Raw genomic sequence first — 17,104 nt, 5'->3', positions numbered from 1 at the left:
GTTTTTGTTTCGTAATATTGATAGACGGTAATATAATTAAAGCGGTGAATAATTTCATGGCCCCTAAAAGTTTTTTTTTTTTTTTCGTAAAAGACTAGGTATTTTGTGTAGGCCACAAATAAAACTGCAACGCGGTCATAATTATGTACTTAATGCTTTGGTGAACATTAACCGGAAATTTACTTTCCATTATTTAAATGACATTCTGTGAACCACACCTTTTTCCTCTTTATTTCGTTGTCATAACCTACTTTAAGATCTTACTACATAAGCATTTTCTTGTAGTGCATTCGAAACGTCGTTGTACGGCATAAATCTTGCACTTGACTAATAGATTGATTTATTTAAGAATATAATCGCGAATTTTACTACCACCTTTTCGATTGTCTTCTGTTTGACACGGCTCGGTATGGCCCGGTGACTAGTGGCCAGCGAGTAACTTCGACTATCGACATTGCTCTGCCGTGTGTATTATCCAGTTGTTCCGAATTTTTATTTGCCATAACCTAAAAAAATTCACCTGCTCAGTGTCCATTTCAAAAACGTTTTCCTGGGATTGATCCACCTGAAAGGACTACAGTTTATAAAATAGTGAATAAATTAAAAACTATGGGATAAGAAAAGGAGGCGAAGCCGTCATGTTTTAACAGAGGAAAAATTGCTGAATTAGAGCAATCGCCACGAAGGTAGCACAACAAGCAGGGAACAGCTGTACATCAGCACATAATGTTACAAAATTACTAATAGCCAACATTTAGGAAGCAAAGCTGCAATGTATGAATCAAAATCTGTTCAGATGCTACAATGCCTGCCTTGTAGCAAATGGGGAACACTTTCAACATCGTCTTTGAAAAAGTAAACTTCTTTTAGCGCTTTCACAATTTCTAGCTGTAAAAAACTGTTCTTTGTGTGGTTTATCTTGCGTATTGTAGACTCATAACCAAGTGCTTAGCAAGCTGCTTATGAACAACTGAGCTGTGCACTGTCACTTCCACTCCACTTCTGCTAGTGTGGAAAGATAAAATGTATGCACTGTATTTAAAACGAAAAGCTTTATATCTACTTTATTGCAGTAATTTTTGTAGGTACACAAACACTCTCTCTCACATACAAATTTTAACCGACTCTTCAATAACCTTATATACAGGGTGATTCAGACCACCCGTAAGAGTAATTTATTTCGGAAACTAGTGCATTAAAATTTTCGAACACAAAAAATATTTATCACCAAAGCACATGTGAACTTTCACTTGCGCTTGATTTCATCAGTGGCGTATACTGGTTAAAGGGTTTGGGCTACTGCTGACCCTATTATTACACAAAATATATCTAACAATTACTTTAATTTTAATTACTATGGTAAAACTAATAATACAAATTTATTACATTATGTTATATTATAAACTTTTTCTTTTGTAATTTCCTTGGGCTACCGCCGGTAGCCCCGGTAGCCCGCAAAATACGCCCCAGGATTTCATCAATCAATCTTAACAGGAAGTAGGGTCAGTGGCATATCACTTTAAAATTTTAAATGGGAGTCCAGTCAAATTTGGTACTATTTGATACAGCACTTCAAAACAAACAACTTTCACAGGAAATGTTTTTATTAATTCCTACTCTTTCAATGAGAAAACGTACGAAAAGACAATGCCATCAATATTGAGAAATGTTACAATACGAAAAGGGGAAGGGGTAGTTTACTTGTATTCACCCCTGCCGGCCACCAGATCTACACTCAGCCAGGTAATTGTGCGTGTGTACTATGTTAATATTAAATGTACTTATCTAGTTTACATTTTCTTTTCGTAACATTACTCACTATTAATGACATTGTCTTTTCGTACGTTTTCTCATTGAAAGAGTAGGAATTGTTAAAAACGTTTCCTATGAAAGTTGTTTGTTTTGAAGAGCTCTGTCAAATGGTACCCTATTTGACCCGACTCCCATTTGAAATTTTAAAGTGATACGCCACTGACCCTACTGCTTGTTAAGGCTGATTGATGAAATCAAGCTCAAGTGAAAGACCACGTGCTTTAGTTACAAATATTTTTGTCTCGAAAGTTTTAATGCACTGCTTTCCGAAATAAATGACTTAACGTTGGTCCGAATCACCCATTGCTTTTTTGTACTTTTTCTCATTGAAAGAGTAGGAATTAATAAAAACGTTTCCTCTGAAAGTTGTTTGTTTTGAAGAGCTCTATCAAATGGTACCATATTTGACCACTACTCCCATTTGAAATTTTAAAGTGATACGCCACTGACCCTACTTCCTGTTAAGATTGATTGATGAAATCAAGCTCAAGTGAAAGTTCACATGTGCTTTAGTAATAAATATTTTTGTCTCGAAAATTTTAATGCACTAGTTTCCGAAATAAATTACTGTTATGTGCTCTGAATCACCGTGTATAATGTATAAGAATGTCTCTTATTCCAAATGTAATTTAGTCTAATATAAATGCTGAAGCTCATTTGGCTGAGAACTGAAAAATGGAGGCAAATGATTGTAGATAACTATAAGAAATAATGGTAAAGGTTTAAATACAGGGTGGGTTAAAAGTCGCTTTCCCCAAACACTTATATTTAATTACATTCAATTTACATTTGACTAAACATTCCTTTACAGATTTTGTTCAAAATGGAGGCCCTGTTTCTCGATACACAATTCACAACATTTACAGATGGCAGAACATCACTCACTATTTTCACGAATGACTGTTCGATCATCTGTTGCAACTGATACAGATCCTGCGGTTTCTGAACAAAAACATTTTTCAGAAAATCCTTCAGCGAAAAATCACATTTTGTCAGGTCGCATGATCTGGGTGGCCATTCTGTTGTGCCACGACGGCCCATCCATTCATGGAATTGCTGATTCAGGAAGTCCCTCACTCCTACGCCAAAATGAGGTGGTGCTCCATCCTGTCATATCAACTGCATATTGGCAAAACAAGGGCTGTTTTCAAGACATGACAATGGAAAAACAGTTGACTCACGAATATTGTTGCCAACCCACTACTTATTACGCCAGCTATTCATTTGTTCAAGTTATGACATCTTATGTGTACAAGTTGAAACCTAAGAACGAATATTGGGAAAAGTGACTTTTGACCCATTTGGCATATAGAAAAAACCTGCAAAGTGAATCTGAAGCAGAATTCATTGTAGTTTCTCTAAAGTCATGAACCATTATGTTGATGTGTGATTTGTATGTCTTGTATCCAGGTGTCTCGTGTGGCAGAATCAAGTCCATTCCTGAGCACCGGCCAGTCAGGCTCGCCAACCTCTACATCCTCGTCTCCGATAACCCCTCCGTCCCTCTCGTCATCGCCTTCACGTTTCTTCCCATCCCCAGTGAACTCCCGGTTCCGCGTCACTCTTGTAGAGTCCTCTGCGCCACCTCCCCTCGTCACGAGTCCCTCAGGCAACGTCACTGTCGGCTTCAGTTTCAAGAGGAATGAAGCTGAGGCAACAAATGAAGCTCCCAAAGCTGCCAGCACACCTCAGATCCAGGTCGTGAACAGCAGCACAGCAGACCCGGCGCCGGAGATTGTTGTGACCAGCTTATCACAGCAGCAGCAGCAGCAGCAGCAGCAGCAGCAACAGGTGCCTTCACAGAGCGTGAAGGTCACAGTGAAGCTGGATCCCAACTCCGACAACTTGATCATCGAGAATGAGTCGAGTCCGTCGTCAGCAGGAAGCGATCAGTTGGAGGACACGGATGATATGGAAGTGAGACGTATCATGGATCCAGGCAGTACTTGGGTCAGTGCCACAGTGCAGGACTCCGTCACCTTGGTGAGGTGCTCTGACAAGGACACACCAACACGGTTCCCATTCCCAGACGTCCCTGCTTCAACTCAGGCAAGTAATGCGAGTGACGAGCCCTTGAAACTCACAGCGGTATTGTCGGACAGTGCCCTGAAGCATACAGCACCTGTAATCTCTGAGATTGGCCCCAAACAAATTGCGCCAGTACTGTCGGAGACTGTCTCCACGACAGTTGCGCCGGTAGTGTCAGAGAGTGTCTCCAAACAGACTGCGCCAGTACTGCCTGAAAGTGAAAATATCTCCAATCAAGTTCCACCAGTTCTGTCCGAGAGTGTCCCCAAACATCTTGGGGCTGTATTGTCAGAAAGCGCTCCTAAGGTGATTGTGCCAGTACTATCAGAAAGTGTCTCCAAAAAAATTCCGCCAGTTCTTTCTGAGAGTACTCCCAAGCATATTGCGCCAGTTCTGTCTGAAAGTGTGTCTAATCAGGTTGCCCCAACACTGTCTGGAAACGTCCCCAAACATGTTGCGCCAATAAAGTCAGAGAATATCTGCAATCAGGTTGCGACAGTGCTGACTGATAGTGTTCCCAAACAAATTGCGCCAGTATTATCAGAAGGCGTCTCCAAGCAGGTTGAAAACAATGTAAAGACTGCAACGCCTTCTCCGGTAATTGCTCCTGCTCAACGCACCCGAAAAATCTCTTGGATCGCACCGGTGGAGCCCGAAGAGCCAAAGCCGACGTCCAGTCTGGAGAAGCTCTTAGGACTCTTCCACCACCCAGGCAGCTTCTTCACCAAGAGCCAACAGCAGTACAAAGCCACGGCAGCCATTGTGAATCCTCAGCCTGTTGCCAACAGCAATGCCTCATTCCTACTCACTGCAGGACCCCTGGGCAGCATTGCTAACGGGGGCAGTGGCATCACATGCAGCAGCCCCGACACGAAAGGAGGCGGGGCGCCAAGGAAGGCTTCAGGTTGTGAGAACCCCATTCCAGACATCATAAACAACAACAGTAAAGTCCAGGAAGGCGGCAGTAGGAGGTGCGAAGGTGGTAGTGCTGAACTTTCAACAAAAGAGAGGCGGGAGTGTAATAGGAGATTATGCGAGGACGAAAACGATAATGTTGAGAAGTCGTGTGCAGATGTTGAACTCGATGGCACTAAGTCGCAGACAGGCGTGGCTGTGACATGCAGTTCGTTTGAAGCAGGTGGTGCTGCCGCCCCTCTAGGAATTTCCAAATATAGTGATTCTAAATGCAATTCAAAGCTTACCGATAGCGGCGGCCGAGTTCCAGATGTATTAGAAAAAGATGACATTGCGGCCAGTCTAGAGGCATTAAAATTAAGGGACAGCTCAGAGACTGCAGGGGATAGGCCCGAAGAAGCCAGCCCGGAGCTCAAAACAGAATCAAACGCAATAAGCAGCCCCCTTAAGTCTGTGTCTTGTAGAGCGGACTCGCGTGACCAGCTCTGTGTCGACTTTGCCAATGGATCTCCAGCAAACAGTGACAAGTCGTGGTCTTCTTTTGTTTCTGTGCAAAGTGCTGCAGCCACAGTGCGATTGGTGGGTGGTGCATCAGGGTTTTCCAGCTATGAGATGTCGTCCATCGACATGGACAGCCAGAGGGAAGCTGGAGACAATGGCCTGCTTATACAAGACCACATTGGTAGGTACAGAAATTCTTGCTAAACTTATATTTTGTATGTTAAACTGTTACCTGAATATTCATACTCATATTATCACAATCATACAGCTTTCAGGTAGTGGTTTTGTGTATATGGTCCATCACTGCACTTGAATTACATTCGATCACATATTTATTTATTTATTTATTTATTTATTTATTTATTTGTTTTATGTATTTATTTAATTATTTATTTAATTTATTTAATTAATTTATTTAATTAATTAATTTTATTTATTTAGTTTATATATTTATTTATTTAATTTATTTATTTTTTATTTGTGTATTTTATTTATTTATTTATTTGTTTTATGTATTTATTTAATTATTTATTTAATTTATTTAATTAATTAATTTAGTTAATTAATTTTATTTATTTATTTTATATATTTATTTAATTTATTTATTTTTTATTTGTGTATTTTATTTATTTATTTGTTTGTTTTATGTATTTATTTAATTATTTATTTAATTTATTTAATTAATTTATTTAATTAATTAATTTAATTTATTTATTTTATATATTTATTTATTTAATTTATTTATTTTAATTATTTATTTTATTTATTTATTTTTTATTTGTGTATTTTATTTATTTATTTTTTATTTGTGTATTTTATTTATTTAATTATTTATTTAATTTAATTAATTAATTTTATTTATTTATTTTATATATTTATTTATTTAATTTATTTATTTTATTTATTTATTTAATTAATTTATTTTTTTATTTGTGTATTTTATTTATTTATTTATTTATTTACTTATTTATTTATTTTGCTAATAATTGTAACATAAAGTATAATATATACAGAAAAACTTTGGCTCGCGCCTGAAAGAGTACAACTCGTGCTCAGGGGCGGATTCCTGAATTGAAATTAATAAGTATATAATAGAGATCTAGATTCATTTTCCGGGCTGAGAGGCCGTGGTCTATTGGTTGGTTTTATACCAGACGTTTCGTCTGCAACTGCGGCAGACATCTTCAGTGGAGTGGTATCCGAGGTCGCAAAACTCTTCTCAGCGTACCTGAGGCAACTGTTGCCTCAGATGTTGTACAGTTGCCTCAGGTACACCGAGAAGAGTTTTGCGATCTCGGATACCACTCCACTGAAGATGTCTGCCGCAGTTGCAGACGAAACGTCTGGTATAAAACCAACCAATAGACCACGGCCTCTCAGCCCGGAAAATGAATCTAGATCTATAGACTCCGGCCATGAAAGCCTACACTGCAAGATTATACAATACAATTTGTCTTATGTCTACTATGCAATTATAATATATAAATTTAAATTTACAATTTTTCAATTTTTATAAAATCCATACATAACTTTTTAAATTTAATACTAGAGCTATTAGAATTGACAAGATTAGGATATTTAAATATAAATTTGTTATATATTCTTGGGCCTAAATTACTACTATGATTAAATACTGTAACAGTGTTGCATTTTGGTTCAAACAATTTTAAAGAATTCATACCTTTTGTTTCATAACTATGAGAATACAATTCAGAATTATTTCGATTTTTATGTATGAATTTTATTAATACAATATAATAAATTTGTCTTATGTTAAGCACATTAAAGTCTAAAAACAATTTTTGAGATGGAAAATCAATAGGTTTATGAAGACATATTTTAAAAAGTTAAACTCTACTTCAGACTACAGTAGAATTCCTTATATCTGGCAACTGTGGGACAAAGCCAGTGCCGGATAACTGATTTTGCCAGATAATTGGAAAATACTTTTTGAAGGGTTGTTGGATGAGTATGTAAGTGGTAAATTTAAAGATATTGACTGCGCATTGTTTGCAAGGCCCAAGTGACATACCATTGCTACCCAATCTACCCCAGGGACATAACAGGGTTTTCTGTCTATGTTTACATGCATGAACACAATATGCCGCATGTATGATCCACGAAAACCACTCACATCTTCGTCTGACTATTCCCTTTCACATGAATAACTTTTTTTTTGGCCTAGCCAAAAGTGCCGTTGTTTTGGTATTGCCAGTTATTTGGGTGCTGGTGTCTGTGTGTGTGTGTGTGTGTGTGTGTGTGTGTGTGTGTGTGTGTGTGTGTGTGTGTGTGTGTGTGTGTGTGTGCGTGTGCGTGTGTGTGTGCACGCGCGCGCGTCGTCATTTCTCCTGCAGTCGACTTGTTTACAATGGCATGGAATTGTGTGGTATATGACAAAAAAAAATCTGTTTCAGACATTTACCGTGTACAGTCTTAGAAAAAAGTTTTTTTCACAGATACTTAAGTCCCAGAAAGGAAGCAATGCGCATGATCAGGCATCTAGTCCTTTTCATGTGAACCAGGTCGCTCGTCCTCTGATAATGCTCACTGTCTCCTTTCTGGAACTTAAAAAGTGTCTGCGTGACAAAACGTTTTTCTAAGACTGTACTTCAGTTTCAACCTGTAGCAGTTAGTTCGTGTTCATAGTTTTTGTAAATATAATATTTTAGACTGTTAGGCCCTACAATAATACAAATTTCATTTCATCAAGAGCATCTACCAGTATTTATTTTATGCTCGACCATGCTGAAATGTAGTAATTATACACCTGGTAGCAGCCCTTTAATGGACCTCGTTAAAGTACACCTATTCATTAAAGTTCAGGTGTTCCACCAATCAGAAAACACCATTGTAGCAATATGAAAGCGGAAGTATCGATTATTCTCGGATATGCAATCGAAAGACAACTAGCGAAACGTCACGGAGGCTGGAAATCCAATACTGTCGCAGAAGGTTATGTTCTGTTACTATAATAATTAGCGTTAATTGTAAATAATATTCAAATAAATTCAATTTGTCATCTCGTTTTTCAATGTCTAAATCAATTTCAAGGTTATATAAAGATTAATGTTTATTTTACTCTCTAGATTATATCAAGGTCAATGACATTTGTTTCTCGGAAAAAATCAATACTTTTGTGTCTGCGTACATCTCACAATTTACGAGATATTGCACAAGGTCAGTTCCGCTCCCCAGTCAGATAAGAATGACATGAATACTTATGAATAATTTCAAGTTAGAAATATAGTCGAGCATAAAAAGTCGTATGAAACTTGCCTATAATGGTAATTAAGATGCTCATATGAAAATTATGAAACTCGCTTGCGCTCATTTCATAAACATACTCGCGTCTTAATTACTACCATTATAGGCTCGTTACATAATGTACTATTTCAGAACTAAGTAAACTTGAAATTTTATGTGTTTTAGAACTGTAGCTAATAATGAATGGATTGTCTGTGAATTCAACAAAAAAATACCTTAAAAATTAAATCCTACAGAAGCCAGAGGAAAATTGGGAATCGTCTTATATTCTGGTAAATATGGTAATTGTACCTTTTGTTACTGTGTCTAAGAAGATTTACTTTGTTCTTCTACTACACTATTAGTTTCAGCAGTGGTTCCCAAACTATATTAACCTGCACCTCCCTTTGGAAATTCTGTGCCCCCCCCCCCCCGCTCACCAAATGCATAGTACAAAATATTATGTTACTTACTTACAAATGGCTTTTAAGGAACCCGAAGGTTCATTGCCGCCCTCACATAAGCCCGCCAGCGGTCCCTATCCTGTGCAAGATTAATCCAGTCTCTATCATCATATCCCACCTCCCTCAAATCCATTTTAATATTATCCTCCCATCTACGTCTCGGCCTCCCTAAAGGTCTTTTTCCCTCCGGTCTCCCAACTAACACTCTATATGCATTTCTGGATTCGCCCATACGTGCTACATGCCCTGCCCATCTCAAACGTCTGGATTTAATGTTCCTAATTATGTCAGGTGAAGAATACAATGCGTGCAGTTCTGTGTTGTGTAACTTTCTCCATTCTCCTGTAACTTCATCCCGCTTAGCCCCAAATATTTTCCTTAGCACCTTATTCTCAAACACCCTGAACCTGTGTTCCTCTCTCAGAGTGAGAGTCCAAGTTTCACAACCATACAGAAGAACCGGTAATATAACTGTTTTATAAATTCTAACTTTCAGATTTTTCGACAGCAGACTGGATGATAAGAGCTTCTCAACCGAATAATAACACGCATTTCCCATATTTATTCTGAGTTTAATTTCCTCCCGAGTGTCATTTATATTTGTTACTGTTGCTCCAAGATATTTGAATTTTTCCACCTCTTCGAAAGATAAATCTCCAATTTTTATATTTCCATTTCGTACAATATTCTGGTCACGAGACATAATCATATACTTTGTCTTTTCGGGATTTACTTCCAAACCGATCGCTCTACTTGCTTCAAGTAAAATTTCCGTGTTTTCCCTAATCGTTTGTGTATTTTCTCCTAACATATTCACGTCATCTGCATAGACAAGAAGCTGATGTAACCCGTTCAATTCCAAACCCTGCCTGTTATCCTGAACTTTCTTAATGGCATATTCTAGCGCGAAGTTAAAAAGTAAAGGTGATAGTGCATCTCCCTGCTTTAGCCCGCAGTGAATTGGAAAAGCATCAGATAGAAACTGACCTATACGGACTCTGCTGTATGTTTCACTGAGACACATTTTAATTAATCGAACTAGTTTCTTGGGGATACCAAATTCAATAAGAATATCATATAATACTTCCCTCTTAACCGAGTCATAAGCCTTTTTGTAATCTATGAATAACTGATGTACTGTACCCTTATACTCCCATTTTTTCTCCATTATCTGTCGAATACAAAAAATCTGATCAATAGTCGATCTATTACGCCGAAAACCGCACTGATGATCCCCAATAATTTCATCTACGTACGGAGTTAATCTTCTCAAAAGAATATTGGACAAAATTTTTTACGACGTCAACAAAAGTGATATTCCTCGAAAGTTACCACAGTTGGTTTTGTCCCCCTTTTTAAAAATAGGTACAATTATGGACTCCTTCCATTGTTCTGGTACAATTTCCTTTTCCCAAATAGCAAGTACAAGTTTATAAATTTCGCTATATAATGCACTCCCACCCTCTTGTATTAATTCTGCTGGAATTTGATCAATACCTGGAGACTTGTACTTTTTCAGATTTTCTATCTCAATTTCGACTTCTGAAAGCGTGGGTTCGGGTATAAATGGCTCAGCAGTTTGTATTTAAATTTCGTCCCGATCATTTCTATTTGGCCTATGTACATTTAGTAGTTGCGCAAAATAGTTTTTCCATCTGTTTAGGATTGATGGAGAGTCTGCAAGCAAGTCACCATTCTCATCCTTGATCATGTTTACCCTTGGCTGATATCCGTTCTTAAATTCCTTTATACCCTTATATAAATCTCGAATGTTTTTATTCTTACTATTTGTTTCTACCTCATTCAGTTTTTCCTTCAAGTAACCTCTCTTTTTATTCCTAAGTGTACGACTTGCTTCCCGTCTTTCATTGAAATAATTATCTCTCTTCTCCTCAACTGGATCCTGTAAGAATTTCAATTTTGCCTGTTTCCTTCTTTCTACTACCATGCAACAATCTTCATCAAACCACGGTTTCTTTTTCTTAGTTTCATAATAACCTATGCTCTGCTCAGCTGCAATTTTGATACTATCTCTGATATTTTCCCACACGCTATTAACATCTAATTCTTTCTCAACTTCGTCGGAACTTTCTAAAGTGGCAAACCTATTCGAAATTTCGACCTGATAATTTTGCTTAGCTTCCTCGTCCTTTAATTTCAAAATATTGAATTTAGTAATATTAACTTGTTGCTCTACTCGCTTGGCTACTGATAATCTTTCTCTTAATTCTCCAATCACCAAATAATGGTCAGAATTACAGTCTGCACCCCTGAAAGTTCGAATATCTACTATACTAGTATGTCTCCGTTTATCTATCAAGATGTGATCTATTTGGTTGTGTGTCAATCCATCTGGAGAAGTCCAAGTATATTTATGTATATCCTTATGGGGGAATGTTGTACTTTTGACAATTAAGTTTTTCGATGTGGCAAAGTTGACTAATCTAACTCCATTGTCACTACTAATTGCGTGTAGGCTCTCTTTTCCAATAGTTGGTCTAAAAATATCCTCCCGTCCTACTTTAGCATTGAAATCCCCCAATAAAATTTTCATGTGATATCTAGGGAACTGATCAAAAGTATGTTCCAATTCCTCATAGAAGCTATTCTTTATATGGTCGTCTTTCTCTTCTGTAGGGGCGTGAGCATTTATAACTATGATGTCGCACCATCTACCCTTAAGTACTAAATATGGTAACCTGTCACTGATAAATTCAACCTTTTTTACTGCTGATTTTATTCTTTTATGAACAAAGAATCCTGTTCCTAATTGGTGATTATTGTTTCCTTCCCCATAATACAACAAGTAATCTCCTATTTGTGATATGCCATTCCCATCTAACCTAACCTCTTGTACTCCTACGAAGTCTATTCTATATCTAGCTAGTTCTTTTGCTACTAATGTTACCCCTCCTGTTCTATAAAGACTAGTTACGTTCCAAGTGCCAAATCTCAAATCCTTATTCATTTGCTGTGGTCGTGCCAGAGAATCAGTCCTATTCCGAGGCTTATTATAGGGATACGTAACAAGCTGTTTTTTACGGTGATGGGTTGTTAGCCCTTCGCCCAACCCCCAAGCTGGAGGACCACCCCTTATCGGCTGTCCACGACTGCTTATTCAATATATTCGCAGCTACCCTCCATATCTGGAGGCCGTCTCCTCTATCCGCAACCTGAGGACGCGCCATGCCGTGGTGATAGGGACCCACAATACATGGCAAAATATTATGTTACTAAGGCATTTTAGATTATAATATGTGTTTAAGAAGATAACTGGATAACTGATGATGGGAAAAGGAAAGGCTTACGTAAATTAAGTTAAATTTGAAATCAGGACTAATACAGAAAAATATAAATTAAAATTTGCATTTTACACAAAAATAAATGAAAACACTAATATAGAGGGCAATGTTTGACTTCTTTCCTCCGAGTATTACAAACAAAGATCTATGCAAAGAAAAATGTTCCTTCATCTATATATAATTCACATAAAAGTAAATAATAAAAAAAAGTGAAATGAGTGACACTGCTTAACCTTCAACAAGTTTCCTGACATTCGGTTCAAAATTTGACTAAGTACCTCTCATATCTCTCTCAAGATCAATACAGCAAAGTTTTTTTGTTTCTTGTTTCAAGGTTGCAAGAGTTGAAAATCCAGATTCACAGAGGTAAGTGCAAGAGAATTGAACTAGAAGTTTCAAAAACTTCCTGAGTTTCTTTTGGGTAGGTGTGGAGATAATTTACCCAAAATTCATCCATTCTTAATGTTTGAAATTCATCTTTAGTCTTTGTAGCTTCTTCTTGAAAGGATTCCAGTAGTAAATAAATATCAATATTGAAAGGGATTTCTGGTGAGTTTGCACTGCCAGCTTTCGGAATGGATATCTGGCAATTAAGGACAGACGTGGCTGAGACTTTAGTATGATTAGTCACACTCCTTGCCATTCAGAAGGTCATTTAAATGGGAGAAGCTAGGTCTCTCGGTTTGAAGACAACACTTTCATAGTCATTAAAAAAAAAAAAGGAAGCTCTTACTTTTCCTATCAGTTTTTTCTTCAGATCGTATGCAGTACAATCAAGTCGCCACTTCACATTGTTGTTTGGTCCTAAAAACCTGGCGAACTTTTAACACTTTGCATCTTGCATTTGTACATAGGCTATACAACTTTATTATTATAGATAGACCAAAATTAACTTATTATTGTTGGTATTTTTAAAGTTTATGTAACATTTGGCTTAAGGGGTTAGGTACAGCTTACAGCAGTAAAATTTTTGGAAATATTCAACATTTTTTCCTCCATTACTGTACCTTCTACAATAATGAAAATTAGTATGTATAAAACACTGTCCTTCTGCTATATGGAAAAAATATTTTTACGATTTACAAAAGATTATTTATATATATATTTTTTTTTTCAAAATCAAAAATATTGGCAGTTCACTGTGCAGTGATGAAGTGTTTCCCTCATAACTCATACACTTTTTAACTTTTTCACGTTCTCTTTCTTTTATTTTATTGCTGAAACTCATGTTTACAATATCATGCTCTTTCAAGCACATTCCCTAATAAATAATATATTTTTTTTTATTTTGTGTAATAGAAAATACTGATATTTGATCGTTTTTTTTAAATGAATTAATTTTTTATCAGACAATCTATTAAATGTAGAGAAGTGATCTTGCATCATAGTGTAGATATGACATGCATAAATACACACAACAAATTTCATCACAGAATGTTGGATAGTTTTTGAGTTATGTGGGAAACGCTTCATCATTGCACAGTGAACTGAATTTTGAAAAGAAAAAAAAAAAGAGGAGTAAATAATTTTTTTAAATAGTAAAAATGTTTTTTTCCTATAGCAGAAGGACAATGTTTTACACATACTAATTTTTATTATTGTACAATATACAGTAATGGAGGAAAAAAATGTTGAATATATCCAAAATTTTACAGCTGTAAGCTGTACCTAACCCATTAATTTAAATATTTAAAATAATATTAAATAATTTTTTTAAATTTAAAAAATTTGCATATTGTAATTTTTTATCTTAAAAATGAGCAAAATCATTTCAATTGCAGTCAACTGAAACCCCCCCCCCCCCCATCAGCTTCCATGTGTATCATTACACCAGTTGTTTTACATGGGCCCTCCCCATCCTTTACCACAAACTGAATTGACTGCAGTGGCCGGGATGGGAACCTGCGATCTTAGACATTATATGCTGGCCGGACATATCTTGTGCACCTTAAACTGCTCTGCCAACGAACCCAACACGACTTTACCTGATTGTGTAGGTATATGAACTCCTGGTTAAAGGTTAGAAATTTGCATGCAATAATGGCATAAGTCTTCTGGATGCAAAGTGTTAATGAATTGCATATCTGAGAACTAGACCTGCTGCATTCAATATGCAAAGTTTGACAAGGGATTCACCAAACATGTTGTTTCTTGTTTTTGCTATTAAAAGGATAAATCATTGGAAGTTTTTCACGATTTTTTATCGTCTTGAACAAAACTGCCAGTAGAACGTAGTTCCATGTGTTTCAGTGAATTAAATTGACTAACAAAAAAAGTCTTTAGGCTTGTCTTTCAAAGATAGGTTTGTCGTAGTTCATTGAGGGAGCTAAACATTTTTTACAACATTGAAAGTTGAAACTATACCTGATGTGATGTAATCTACAAAAAACAGCCTCTTTTCAGAGCAGAAATTTTCTTCAACACACATACACTTCTGTGAAATGCACCCAAATACTTGTTGTTCTTTTTATTTTGAGATGCTTTTGATTTGGAAATTTTGAAATACCTATTGAAATGGGAAAGTATAGCAAATTCTCCAACACTCAACATTGGAAAGTAAGAACAGACTTCTGCTTCTCAATATTGTCAACAATATAAAGTTTACGCTAACAGAATTTACCAATAACTGTATGTACCATAAGCAAAGTATTCAGCACATTAAAATGATTAATTCCTTGTTTATTTTTTTTAAGTTTTCTCAACTATTTCACCTCTCCCTCCCCCCGAAGGCGTTATACAGGGTTGTTTCCGATCTCTGATAACGAATTTGACGTCATGTGCGTCAGGAGTCACACGACAGCTGAACTGTGGCACGAGGTGACAGACCAGTAGTGAGTGATCTCATAGTCAGAGTGCACGGCGACTCACAGCAGAAATTCCGAAGAAAATCTAACCTCTATGGGAGGGGTACATTACGACCATTTCCAATGCCAAGTACAGTTGAGTGAAAATAAAAGAAGCCTGCAATAAACGAGGTATCGTTATTTCCAAGAAAGGCATCTTCTGTGTACTTAATAAGATTGATAAAGCTCGAGTGGAATCAATTTGTATAATCTCGTGGGGTGCGGCGACTTGTGACGGAGGTTGGATTTGCTTGCTTTTTCCACTCTAGAATTAATCCCATCCGAGCTTTGGCACAAGATGCCTTTCTTGGAAATAACGAAACCACGTGTTTTGCAGGCTCCTATGATTTTCACGTAACTGTACTTGGCATCGGAAAGGGTTGTTATGTACCCCTCCCAAAAAGACTCGATTTTCTTGGGCATTGCTACTGTGATACACTGTGCACTCTGATTATGAAATCACTCACTACTGGTCTGTCAACTCTTGCCGCAATTCCTAACGCACATGACGTAATTCAAATTCGTTATCAGAGATCGGAAACAACCCTCTACCCCACCAGAGAGCATGCCCACCAGTTTGGGAACCACTGAGTTATAGGTTAATTTGGCCACTCTTACTAAATATTACTCGCAATAGTTGCCGAATAAGAGGGTGTTAAATATTTGGAAAAAAACCTTCTTTTTTTTTCCATCAATATGATATTACACTTTTTTTGTTACAGAACATGAGATACTTGTTTTGAATATCTGCAGGGTTATTTCACTTCCACCCTGTATATACCAGTGTGTAATATGTTGTTGTTTTGCCAGGCGTTTGACAATAAAGTCATTTGACCTCTTGCACTCCAATATTTTTCAAAGATATTATCATGGTCAGCCACTGAAGCACAGATTTTGAGGTGTTCCGAATCCATTTCTTGGTTTGAGTTGCACAGTGGGCAGTTAGGGGACTGATATGTTCCAATTCTATGCAGGTGTTTGGCCAAACAATCATGGCCTGTTGCCAATCTAAATGCAGCTACAGACGATTTTCGTGGTAAATCGGGAATTAACTGTGGATTATGATGCAGAGAGTTCCATTTTTTCCCTTGAGATTGTGTTATCAAATTTTGTTTGTTGCAGTCTTAAGTATGTAGATTTAATAAATCTCTTCACAGAGTAATACGTAGATTTAGTAACAGGTCTGTAAGTAGCAGTGCTGCCCTTCTTTGCTAAAGCATCCGCATTCTCGTTTCCCAGGATTCCACAATGGGATGGTATCCATTGGAATACAATTCTTTTATTGAATATAATATAATTTTGCGGTTCTTATTTGTGTATGTAGAATTGCCTTGTCATTAAATACACATATCTTGTTTCAGTGGAAAAAGCAGTGCAGCCCTCAGGGAAGGAGATGGAGTTGTTGCATAGCAACACTCTATAGGGCTCGTCCACGCAGCAGGGTGACCAACATAGCTTTAATCTGCTCCATGAGCACATAAGAGTGAGGCAAGTAACGAGAGGAATGTGTGTGAATGCTGAATATATACTTTTGGTATGCAATTTTTTTCTTTTTCTCTACTCTTTATATGAAACAATGTTTTTAATTCTTTTTTTGAACAAAAATATTATTTAATGAAACATGAAATGTTTTAAATATTGGACATTGTTTTTAAACAATGTCAGAAATACAGAAGTTTTATAAAAAAAATACGAGATATATATATATATACATTTTATTTGTGAGATTGTAGAGTGATGTCTTAAAATATATGTTATACGATACTTGTAACTTGTATTGTTTATTTGACGAAATAATTCTTAATGCGCCTCATCTTGTAGGCTACGTGGGTTTGGTATCAAATGTTGACTTCATTGATCTTTACAAATGTTACAATATTTTGGTAGCCTTTCCCTTTTACGTAGGTTGATATTGGACAGAGTTTATAGCAAAGCCCTGCGTGGTTCGTTGTTTGTCTCAATCTGGAGATGAAATGTTGTAAATGTCAAAGTTTAC

General features: G+C 36.7%; 1 protein-coding gene across 3 annotated transcripts in view; it reads left to right on the top strand.

The window, feature by feature from the left end:
• LOC138698578 (uncharacterized) overlaps positions 1–16,879 on the top strand; it is a 215,211-nt gene extending 198,332 nt beyond the window's left edge. For 2 of the 3 annotated variants that reach the window (XM_069824602.1, XM_069824605.1), the window contains 2 exons: positions 3,223–5,437; positions 16,470–16,879. In XM_069824602.1, the coding sequence (XP_069680703.1) occupies positions 3,223–5,437; positions 16,470–16,531 (2,277 nt within the window). In that variant the 3' untranslated portion in view covers positions 16,532–16,879. Of the gene's footprint in view, positions 1–3,222; positions 5,438–12,599; positions 12,632–16,469 lie in introns of all 3 variants that reach the window. The other variant, XM_069824603.1, reaches the window with a different exon arrangement.
• The last annotated feature ends 225 nt before the right edge of the window (positions 16,880–17,104 follow it).

The sequence above is a fragment of the Periplaneta americana genome, chromosome 4 (assembly GCF_040183065.1).
Source record: "Periplaneta americana isolate PAMFEO1 chromosome 4, P.americana_PAMFEO1_priV1, whole genome shotgun sequence".
NCBI classification, from domain to species: Eukaryota; Metazoa; Arthropoda; class Insecta; order Blattodea; family Blattidae; genus Periplaneta; species Periplaneta americana.
This window is presented reverse-complemented; position numbering and strand designations above follow the sequence as displayed.